Source organism: Talpa occidentalis, unplaced genomic scaffold (assembly GCF_014898055.3).
Source record: "Talpa occidentalis isolate TD23 unplaced genomic scaffold, MPIMG_talOcc4v2.1 talOcc4.2, whole genome shotgun sequence".
NCBI classification, from domain to species: Eukaryota; Metazoa; Chordata; class Mammalia; order Eulipotyphla; family Talpidae; genus Talpa; species Talpa occidentalis.
The window spans coordinates 110,959,296-110,971,430 of NW_023602073.1; the positions used below are offsets into that span (position 1 = coordinate 110,959,296).

A 12,135-nucleotide genomic window follows, 5' to 3' on the forward strand; every position below is an offset into this window, starting at 1 on the left:
TATTATTTAATTGTTTAAATGGTTTTTGAATGCTGTGTATTCCTTTCTCCTTTAAAGCATGATTGAATGCAAAAAGAAGTAATTATTTTGCTCTCTCGCTGGCTACAAGTTCTCTCACCTATTTTAAGCCCTTGTTCATATCCAAAGTACCACTGTCTTCCTGGGGGTCATTGATTGCCTTATTTGTGGTCAAAAGTAGCCAGGAAGAGATCTTTAGGATCATTAGGGTTATCTTGTAGACGACATACTAAGTGACCACAAACACCACAGATATATTTTAAGTTATAACACAGCAATACATTTAAGAAATCTTCACTATGATCCTTTAGAGAAATATCCTTTATTTACTTGTATTTCTCACATCTTACATTTTATCATACTTGCTAAAAATTGAAGGAAGCTACTATTAGGCTTAAAGGATGAAAGAAACTCCTTGAAAATATCACTGAAAAATGGAAAGCTCCTCTAGATAGAATTAAGATATTTTGAGGCACTGAATAGAATGAATTATTAAGTGCCATTAAAGCTGTTCAAGAAGCATAATCTAATTACTATAAAAGCAGTATGTTTACTTTTGTATTGTGTAAAGAGGATGCAAATTGGGGCAGTAATGTCTGCATCATTTAATACTTGATGTTTTCTCTCAACGAATGGCAAAAAAAAGACCCAAGTAATTTGGCATATAAATATATCCCTTTTATATAACTTTTAGCCCAAAAGGTAAGAGCTATTTTAATAGAATGCTTCCTGTCAAAATACTAATAGCTGGAATACACATCAAATGTATCTTATTTCATTCATTGCTTTTGCTGAAATGACAACATAGCCCAATGAGAGCTACATTACTAATTTCAAATGTATCTATGTTCACCATAGCTGTTGGAAGAAAATTGATTTTATGATAATGTTACCTTGTTTCAAAAGCAGACATTTCTACTGTGCTATCTTTTCAGTTTGATGCTCATTTTCAGAAAGAGGTTATTATTGATACTGTGGCTGGCTGCCCCAAACTTGATTATGCCAGGTTCTGAGACAGGACTGAAAAGGAGTAACTGAAGGGAGAGAATGAAGGCTGCTAGGAAGGGGACAGTGCACATGCTAAGGGTGAGACCATGCAGGGCTGACCACCATTTGTATTATAATTAGGAAAAGGAAGAGGAAATACAACATATACATAGTTTTATTAGCTTGTGGTATAGTTTCAAAAGGTCATTTTGGAGCAGCAAGATAGCTAGAGTGAGGCTGTTGTTCCTGGGCCCTCTCTGTCTTCATTATCAAGCATAGAAGGTAATGGGCCAGGCCCACAACTGAGAGGAACAGAAATCATTGTAAATATTGTCTCTGCTAAAGAAACAGAGAATATCTTTCAAGGATTAAAAGTGGCAATTTCGCAAACCAGCTTGTTCAGTGTTGTGTAACAGAATATGGATAGGAACTGGGTCATTTTATTTATCTCTGAAGTCTTTCCTCACCTTCGCAATAAAATGAAGATGTTTTTGTTTCAGATAAGCTAACATATGGTGAGAATGCATTTTCAGTCTAAAAATAAAGTCAATAAAGTATTATGTCATTTTTTATAGATTTTTAAGTGTTTAAGATTCAAAAAGTTTATATTTACCATACTTGTCACTGTATTATGAGAGGTATGGAGCAAAATGGAAAACTGATAAAGCTGGATTTCAGTTCTACTGGAGAGATTGGTAACTGTTTTACATTTTGTTTATATATGACTTTTGAAATAGACTCCTGTTTTCAGAGGTGTGGTCTATGAAATCACAGTTGTGCCCTGATTCTCCTGGGAGAATATTCTCCCCAGTTGTATATGTCAGAAATGGAATTTCTGAAATACATATTTTTGCTTCTTAGATGCTGATAGACAAGATTCCATTAATCTCTTCCTGGGAGTTTTCCATCCCACTGAAGGAAAACCTCATCTCTGGGAACTCCCAACAGATTTTTATTTGCATCACAAAAATACCATGAGACTTTTACCAACAAGAAGAAGGTATTTTGCTTCCTAATCTGTTAACTTAGATTTGTTGTTATTTTAAATAGGAGCTCTTTTTTCTTTCTGAGATATGATCACCTAGGCTAAAGTTTCTGTTTTAACTATGTGTTTGCCACGAGAAATTTAATGTAGCTGATACTGGATGTTGATTTAATGTCCTGATACTAAATTTGGGAAATTCTGTTTAACTATTGGTGTTTTGCATTTCCCTATAATATAAAGTATCAGAACTTCATCATTGAACATAAGCTGTGGCTCCACTAAAGCAGACCATTAATATAACTTTTGAGTCCTTCCTATAAATGTGAGCTCTCAAGAACTCAATCTTAGAATCACCCTGATTTTTCAAGTATTACATCTAGCAGCATCACTTTGGAATTCTGATGTCCTTTCCTCCAGGAGCACAACCAACTCTCAGCGACAATGATAAAGACAGGAAAAAAGTTCGGTGACTACAGAGGCTGCTCTCCCTGCCATCACCCAGTCACTCAGTTTGGGTTTTCTAAGGTTTTTTTTGTTTTGTTTTGTTTTTTAAGATTTATTTATTTATTTATTTATACAAGCACTGGGTACAGTCAGAAGCATGGGAGGGTGAGAGAATTCACCAGAGTCAGGACCAGAACAGGAAGACTGACAAAACTCACTGCTGAGGGGAGCAGTGGGCATGGCAGGAGAGGTCTGCACGCCATGTGGGACCCCCGCCCCGTGGCCGGGGATCAAATCGGTGCTGCAGAAGCTGCGGACAGCTTTGCAGCCCAGCGCTCAACCACTGCGCCAACGGGGAGGCCCTTTTCTAAGTTATTTTGATGAAAGCTACATGGGTACTAATGTGCTCTTAAGACATGAGCTCTTGGGCCTCCTCGGTGGCACAGTGGGTTGAGCACAGCACTGTGAAGCTATCTGCAGCCTCTGCAGCACCAGTTCAATTTCCAGCTGGCCAGGGACATAACCACATAGCGGGGCAGACCTCCCCTGTTTCGCTCTCTACTCTCCTCAGCAGTGTACTTCGGCCCATCTGCCTGTTCTGTTCCCCACTCTGTCTCTGGTGAATCCTCTCACCCTCCCACACCTTTGGCCTGTACCCCAGTTTTTGTATAAAAATAAATAAATCTTTAAAAAAAAGATATATTTTATAAAAAAATGAGCTCTTCACCTGAGGCATTTTAACAGGCCACCCTCCCTGTAGCATGGGCCTTAGGGTCAGGCAGACTAGAGTTGGAATCTTTGCAGTTGTGTGACCTTGGGCTAGTTAACTTATTCTTTTTAAGTCTCATTTTTTTCATCTGCAAAATATAAATGGCAGTACACACCTTACAGAGTCATGAAGATTTAATGAAAAGACTCATGTTTTTAATTGAGGAGTCATGTACTAATACAATCAAATTTGCACATGAGCAACATTTTCCACATATGCGAGATTAGAGCATGGTCCATTCTGCTCAAAGGCCTATAATGTCAAGGTCACCCATCTGCTCTTCTTTTGCAGTTTGATCATTTCATCAGTTGATTACACAGAATTGCTTCCCAAACACTATAGACAATCTTGTGTGCAGACCATGAGCAATGGGTGAATTACTAACAAATGCTGATGTTATAGCTGTTACCAAATTCTGTTACTTCAGGGATATTTAAAATATTTGGAAAGGGTTTGTGTGTTTTTCAAATTTATTATGCAGGTTATTGAAATAACCAGCTTACTATTTGAGCTTCTATAATTGAAGCTCTTATAATTGAAACATTGATAGTTTTTATGTTAATTTTAATATTAACAATTCCTTATGTGAATTTTTGCTGGCAAGCAGAAAAATTGAAACTAATTCTGTTTATTTGGTGAGAGATAGGTGTAAATATCTATATTCAACTTTGGTGATGCAATTGATTATGGGTAAATATGGTTAAATTTTTGGAAATTTCATATTACCTTGAAGTATTGAAGCAATTAAAATAAAACTTGGATACAAACTTAACTTTCTACTTCAGAAATTAGCTAGTGTATTAAAAGTGTAAATTAAACCACTTACTTACCTTGAGTGACATAAACGAGGCAAGCAGCGTTGGCGTTTATATGTGGGAATTAAAGGAAGTTGGTATTTCATCCCCATGTTCTCAAAAAGGAAATTAAGGTACAGAGAGAATATGTCTTGACTGGAATTATTCAGCTAGTTAGATGATTCAGCAAGAATCAGCTACAAGTCTGCCACTGAAAACAAAGTAGGTAATATAAAATAAAAGTGAGTAATATGGCTCACTCAGTTGATTAAGTCTTCTATTTTTGTTTTTTTCCAGAATTTCAAAGTTACAAAAAAATTTTGATACTATCAATTGATACTGCCCATAAACAGTACTTATTAATACTGTAAGATAAATTTCACATTTTGTTTTATTTTTTTTCCAGTGACATCTATCTCTACTAGTTATTTTGATAACAACTAAATCAATATGATAATTCTAAGAGTAAATGAAATATAAGTCCTAAGAATAAATAAATGAATAGTTTAATTAGAGGCAGTAACAGGATGAGAGCCTGAACTTTAGGGTCAAGTAGAACTGAGACGAAATATCTGCAGGCATGTGACATTAGTTATGCTCATTATTTAGCCTCTAGAAATCTCATTTTCCTATCTGTAAAATGGAAATGAATGTGCACAGCTCACAGTTATTGCTGATTAAAAGAGAAAATGAGTGGGAAGTACGTAGTACTAGTTCTGACATGGAATAAACACAGAATCTGGAGAAACTACCTCAGTGACTGTGGGCAAGTCACATAACTGATAATTTCCATCTAATTCTCAATTTCCATCCATGTCAGTAAAATAGGGATAATAGTAGATTATTTCAAGACTCTGTGAGGTGTGTACTACTATGTTCTTTTGTTACTCAAAATCCCACATTTATTGATCTGTTTAAAACTACTAATTGGACTTTGTTCTGACTTAGTTAAAAGTGTTTTGCATTATCTAAGGTACCATTTATTAACAGTGTTTATAAGGTCTCCAAGATGCTTTTAGATACTAAGCATTAGTCATTTCACTGAGTATTAGAGTCAGGAGTTTTCCTGGCTCTACTCACTGAGCAGAGTTCCCTCTGTATCTCTTCAGGAGAGATTGTCCAGCCTATACTCCACACACTTTGGTTTATCAACCAGGACATGTCTGATTGAGGAGGCAGTTGCTCTTGGACAGCTTACTCACTCAGTTCTTTCTTACATCATACTGAGATAAACTTTTCCTGCATTTTGACCTACCAATCTTAGTTCAGCTCATCAAGACCTTAAGAACATGATTTCCTGAGCCATTTAATAGTATTTTAAATATTTAAAGATGAGTTCACATGTTTCTAACATCTCTTCTCCAGGTTAAACAGCCCTTATATCTTCAGCTGTTCTCATATCCCATGGTTTCAAGTCTCATTAGCATTCAGAATGCTCTCCTCTGTGCATTCAATGTCAGTGTTCCATTTAAACTGGTACTTAGACCTGTGTCCAATAATTGTCAGAGTTTGGTCTGATTTGCACCAACTCTTGTGGGACTATTAGGGCCATTTACGCCCCTTATACTATTTTTATCATTAAGTGTAAGATTACATTAGCTGTTTTCAGCAATGTCATCATAATGTTAACTTTCTGAGCTTCCTGTCCATTAGAACTCCCAGGGCTTTTTGACTTGTTTAATAGTCAGTGAAATGACTAATACCATGCATCTACCATTCTTGCCATGCTCATTTTGAGCATTCTTTTCAATGCTCACATATGCTTTACCAATACTAAAAAAAAAATATCTAGATGTGTGTCATTTTTTTATTACCTATTACCTTTGGCTTTGTAGAGCCTTCGGATTTGATAAGTTGGCCATCTTTATCCTAATAGTAGTCCTGATTTAAAATATTGACTAGGATATATGGCAGGGACAGCTCTGTGGTAAAATATCAGATCACTTTTTCATGTGAACATTGTTTAGTGATTTTTGTTTGGAATCTAAACAGTTGACACTTACTACATGCCACCCTACCTATTTTCTTCTACCTTGTTTACAAATATTAATTGCTTTGCTAAAGTTCACATGTGATTTCAGAGGTGAATTAAAGTCTCTTTCTAATCTTTCTAACCTTCATATGTGAGCAAATGATTTGAGCACTCTTCATACTGAGAACAAAAAAAGAGAAAAGAAGCTGACATATTAGGTATTGTAGACAAAGAAAGAAGCGGTACCAACTTGTAGCCTCCCATTTTCTGATCCCTCGTCCCAAAGCAGGTTTCTGCTTGTGCAAGTTTTCTTCCTTTAGTTAGGTGTGCCTGGTATTGGAGGTAATGAAGATTCCTCCTGTACTGGGCCTTAGTCCTCTCAGATGTCCTCATCCTTCATCCATCTCAGCTCGTCTTCCCCAAGCAGGTACATCTGCTTCCTTGTTTCTGAGACCCACTCAGAGGAGTTGAACCTTTCAAAAAGTATTGTCAAGTTAATTTGTCTTGCTTAGGGAAATGCAGTTTAGTAATATTAAAAAAAATTAAGGCCTGATCTCAAATCAGTAATACAAGATTTTATCTTAATTCTTTCTCTCCACATGGTACATTCTGAGTAAGAATACATTCTTTATAATGTTTACCTTATAGTTTCCTAAAGAGCAAACTTCTTTAGGAAATTCCTCATGTAATAGCTAATAACTTCTTTTCTCCTCTGCCAAGGTTAGGTCATTATAAAATAGAACTTATACCCTCTTAACAATTAACCTGTGTTTCATCATGTCTGATTCTCCTATCAGAAAAAAAAAAAATCAAGATTAACTTGGTGTGGCTTGTTTCAGGGAATATATATGGATGCATACAAGCCACCAATCATATTTTTAGGTTATTTAACTACACATTGCTAGCTAATATGTTATTCTTTTCTCTTGTTGGGATTGACATATACTAATTGATAGGTTTTTGGAATCTGTCACCCTGTCACTTTTGAGCACCAGGATTGCATTTACCCATATCCAGTTTACTTCCTCTTCACTGTTCCTTAAGATTATTGATCTCACTGTACCAGGACATATGAATGCTTTTAGAGATGCTTTGCTGCTTTCTTGCATCTCTTAGGTTGAGTTCCCTCTTGTGTCTTTCTTTTTCCAGCATGAAACGTCATGGTTGGTGTAGGTAGATACATTCCTGGACTAGCTCTACCTTCTTTGCAATTCTTTTCAATACAGCATTTTAAAATAGTGTCCGATGCACAGTATGTGCTTAATCAATGTTGAAAGATAGAATTAATCCTCTGCAAGCAGCAGGCTTGTCCCTTCTGTTTTGTTTTGCACATTCTAGAGAGGCTTACTTTACAAAAGGCAGGCTAAAGATTATCCCTTTTGGCATCACCTGGGAACTTGTCATAATGCAGAATCCCAGACCACACTTACTAAATCAGAATCTGCCTTGTAACAGGATCACCAAGCGATTCATGTGTGCTTTGAATTTCGAGAAGCTCTGTTGTTCTAAAGCATGGCAAAACTTTGGAGTGTTTCCTGTTATAACACTTAAACTTCATGTTCCTTTTTTTCTTCATCCTTCGTTATATATTCTGCTTACCATATAGGATAATTCTTTATGTTGTCAATTTCATTTAGCTACTCCCCCATTCTTTATCTGTGGCATTATTCAAGATAACAATGTCAGCATTGTATTTTTGGAAAATCTTTCATTTATTTAAAATTCTCTTTTCAGTATTTTCAGCCATCGGCTCTTATTTCTGAACCTTCTGAAAATCTGTTAAACATACTAAGATACATTTTACGTCATTCCTCTTCCTAGCTCCTCAGAACTTTGATATAGCATTTTCCTCTGAACTCTTCATTTCATTAAGAATTAAGTTCAATGGTCAGAGAGAAGGGAGTTCAAAATTCCTTTACATTCTCTGCTTATTGTATATGAGTCTTCTAGCAGAAATTCAGATGGTTGAAATTCTCTACCTTTCCTTTGGCCTTTATAATCAAATAATGAATATTACAATTAAAGATTAACAGGTCCCATTCTATTTTCTAAGGGAACCTGTTCTTTAGGACTGTCCAATGAATTGTTTCATTATTTAGCTTAACCATATAATTAACTGTACGTATATACACTTGGAGCAGAATAGAAAAAGTGATCTTTCAGATAACTACTTGTACTACTTGCAAAGGAATTTGATTGTATGGCATGGGTCAAGGTTCTACTGCTCACCAGGTGGCAGAATAATGTGGGCACAGTCTCTGGGCAGAAGGAAATGGCAACACAAAGAGTCTGGCTTCATATACTCAAGCTTTACTTTTGTTTCTTTTTTTTCTTTAACAAAAATGAGTAACATCAGAACATCTTGAGTCTCAGATATGTTCATGGCATTTTTGTAGATCTGTGACATAGTTGAAACAAGAAAGGGGTTGGGAAGAGAATTGTGTTGAAGACCTACTATGCCAAAAGCTTCTTAAACTTGTTTTAAAAAGAAAAAAAAGTTCTTTGACATATAGGGAAGCATCTTACTATAGTTGTTGAAAACCAATATTTACATTTGGTTGACCTCATCTTTTTTTTTTAATTATTATATAGTTATACTTACTGGTGGACACCAGAGGTAATAAAACATTTACCGCTGCCTTATGATGAAGGTCGGTACACAGTTTCTTTTTGTTTTATTGTATTTTGGAATTATTCTTGTCTCCCTCTACCCAGAATTATTCTTAAATGAGTTTGAAGCAATAAATCCTTCTTATATTTTATTAAAAAGAAATTATGACTAATTAACATTATCTTGTTTTAATAGGGGACTATAATATCTCTTAGACAGCTTTCTAAAGGGCAGGGATCGTGTTATAATAATTTTAATCGAAATAGGCAAATTCCTTGTATTGTTTCTTGAAATTATTGGTTAAGTCCCTTCGACAGTTTGTGAATATATTAGTTCATCATTATAAACTACTACTGATTATATTTCTAGATATTTTGGGAGAATGTAGAGGAAATGAAGATCCATCCTCAAGAAGAAATAAAAACTTTTCCTATATGTAAGCAGTGAAAAAAGGCATAGATATGTATATAAAAGCATATTTTAATGACTAAAATTTAAATTTTGTTAGAAATGGAGGAAAATATTTACATAAAATACCCAAATGTACATACATCAGAATATTTCCAAATTTAAAATATTGCCCACATTTATATAGAGTCTAGTCTTGATTCTATTAGTGATTCCCTTGCCTTGGGCAAACTAATTTTCCAACTTGTAAAAAGGTACTAAATATGATCTGTTGCCAATCTGGAATACTTGAGTTGAAGCTGCACCGGTCATGGTCAGCCATCCAACTTAGGGTGATTGATGGCCAGGAAGTGAGAAGATTGCAAATGACCTTTAGTTCTTAATAAATTATTAGTTCATTTTAGAAATGAATTTAGTATCTGTGTCTGTGAAATTCTGGGCAGAATCATGGCTTGTATTGCTAAGAAGATTGGGTTATTCTGGAAGAAAGGAAAGAACTTTAATAAACTTCCATTGGCCATTAACAGGATTTGAAATATAAAGGAAAAGTCAGTGAAATCACTTTATAATTTTTATCTAGAATGAAGAAAATTTTTACTTAACAGCAAAGAAAAGAATTTAAAGAGCTGAGTAATTTGATTTCTAAAATAACTCCCTGCTCCCTCCCCAACTTCCAGAGGCCTTCTGCCTCCTTAGAGCTTGTCATACTCAGCTTTGTGTTGTGTATCTCTTGCACATATATCTCATCTCTTCTGAGTGTGTAAGTGCCAGGGCATGGAGGTGGATTTGTTCAGCACTGTCTATAAATACAGTTGATATTATATAAATGGTTGCTAGATATAAAGACTTTTAGAATAACTAGCCATGTCATTCTTAGTTATTTGTGCTGCAAACTTAAAGAAGTTGATGGTGAAGAAATTTCACAAATATGAAGAAGAGATTGACATCCACAATGAATTCTTTCGACCATACGAATTGAGTAGTTTTGATGATACCTTTTGCTTGGCTATGACAAGTTCAGCACGGTATGTTATGAGTACTCTAATACTCTAAGTATTTGGAACTTACAGTTTTTGTAGTATATGTAGTTATGTCTTACTTTACTTGAAATTGTTCTGCACACTTCCTCTTAGATCATTCACTCTCTTTTTCTTTTTAGCTCAACAAAGGGTGAATGGCATTATGTGTATGTGTATCTATAGATACAGTGGATTTTCTTTATTTGCAGGAAATTTATTATAAAGTGTACTGCCCACCAATATTGAATTAGAAAATGCTAACCATTGCTCCAGCAAACCTCTGGTCACAGTATTTTTGAGAACCAATCAATAGATAACCTTGGATGTTTCTGTTTAGAAATCTCTTATATAATACATATTTTTCATTCATTGACATTGAACTCACAACCCACACACCATTCTAAATCATGCTTGAATGAAGCTTCTCTATAACACACAGCTTTCTTATGTTTAGAATCACTGGACAGCTTCAGCACTATGCTTGAAGGATGTTTTAAATGGGAGATTACCAACAAAAAATCATAAAAATGTGAAAAATGGCAGTGAATAAACTGTAAGAAAGGATACTTGCTAGCAGTATGAGAGCTAAAACAAGATGGTGGAGGGTCATCTTGTTCTACCTCCGCTGGGAAAATGTGCTTCAAATTAGTCTAATTTTTCACCACCTTGCAACATGTACATGTTTGCAATTGATGGGAAATTCTGAGTGTTGGTTTTGGGGTTGCAAATACATTTTAGTGAATAAACAAATTCCACAGATTCAGAGTCTGCAAATAATGAGTACTGACTCTATATGGTCAAAAAGGACTAAAAATAAAACTACTTACATTTTAAAAGCAACATTTTGAAACTATTAAATAGACATTTTGAGTTTGAGTGAGTATTATTTTCTTTTCCTTGAAAAAACATAATATTGAGTCTCATTTGTAACAGTATCCTTGCCAGATGTTATATATCTTATCAGGATAAATAATGCAACTATTGTCTTTTTCACATCTATTAAGGAGTTTGGTCTGACTTCAGCAGTAATAGTAAATATAAAGTAGCTTCAGTTTATTTCAATAAGTAGTAAATTAAAAGTTTCTATATAAAGTGTTCTAACACTGTTTTAATAAATTAACCCCAATCTAATGAGGTAGATTTGATACTTCAATTTGTGCCACTATGTCTGTGAGCATTTTATCAGTCTCCTTAGTGGTATAGTTTAACAAATACATTGTCCATAAAACTGAGTGGCTTAATGTTTTGGCATTAGTTTTTATGAGTTTACTTTTACCTGATAACTAATTTTGACATGTAACCAAATGTAATTAAGTAGTAATTCAAAATGAACTCTGTTTCAGTAAATAAAATCTCATATGCAAAACTGTTGGGCTTAATAATCACAGAGAAAATTCAGTAACAAGTTGTTAACAATGAGGTTACCTAGTGCTAACAGTTCATGGGTTTTTATGGCCCTGACTACTTGAGTGCCCCCATTTATTTTAGACTTTATGTAGTTCTGAGGGCTCTGAAAGGACAGTATAAGAATGTGAATTGAGATGGGAGCCAATTTTATATGGATGGAGAGTGATTCACATGGAATTTTTCCCACTTTCTTCAGTGACTTCATGCCCAAGACAGTTGGCATTGACCCAAGTCCATTCACTGTGCGTAAACCAGATGAAACTGGAAAATCAGTATTGGGGTAAGATTTGCATTTAGAATGAAATTTTAAAGATTCATGTAAAATAATATTGCACTTGGAATGTAATTACACAAAAAAATAATAACTACAAGTCACATAGTCTGGGGCGCAGTCCATTTGTTGCATCTGTAGATAGTTTATTTACAGTGCTGGGATCACCAAAATATTCAACTTAAAAGTAGAATTTATGGGAATCTGAGCAGCATGGTGCATTTTATTATGAGTTAGGAATATCACAGATGGCATAAAGGCAGGTAACAGATATCATGTGTTATATCCTGTAATAACTCATCATGCTCTGTTTCCCACAACATAAACTACTCAGGTAAAAATTTATGTTCATTGTATTTATTTTGTTGGCATCTGAGGATACATTAAAGTATATATGCTCAGATAGAGACTTTAATAGATTTTCCATGTATTACTGTAGCATTGTTTTGG

General features: G+C 34.8%; 1 protein-coding gene across 3 annotated transcripts in view; it reads left to right on the forward strand.

Moving 5' to 3' along the window:
• FIG4 (FIG4 phosphoinositide 5-phosphatase) overlaps positions 1 to 12,135 on the forward strand; it is a 97,356-nt gene that overhangs the window by 49,056 nt on the left and 36,165 nt on the right. For all 3 annotated transcript variants that reach the window (XM_054699100.1, XM_037520210.2, XM_054699101.1), the window contains exons 16-19: positions 1,867 to 2,005; positions 8,562 to 8,620; positions 9,866 to 10,013; positions 11,611 to 11,694. In XM_054699100.1, coding sequence (XP_054555075.1) covers positions 1,867 to 2,005; positions 8,562 to 8,620; positions 9,866 to 10,013; positions 11,611 to 11,694 — 430 coding nt within the window. The remainder of the gene's footprint in view (positions 1 to 1,866; positions 2,006 to 8,561; positions 8,621 to 9,865; positions 10,014 to 11,610; positions 11,695 to 12,135) is intronic.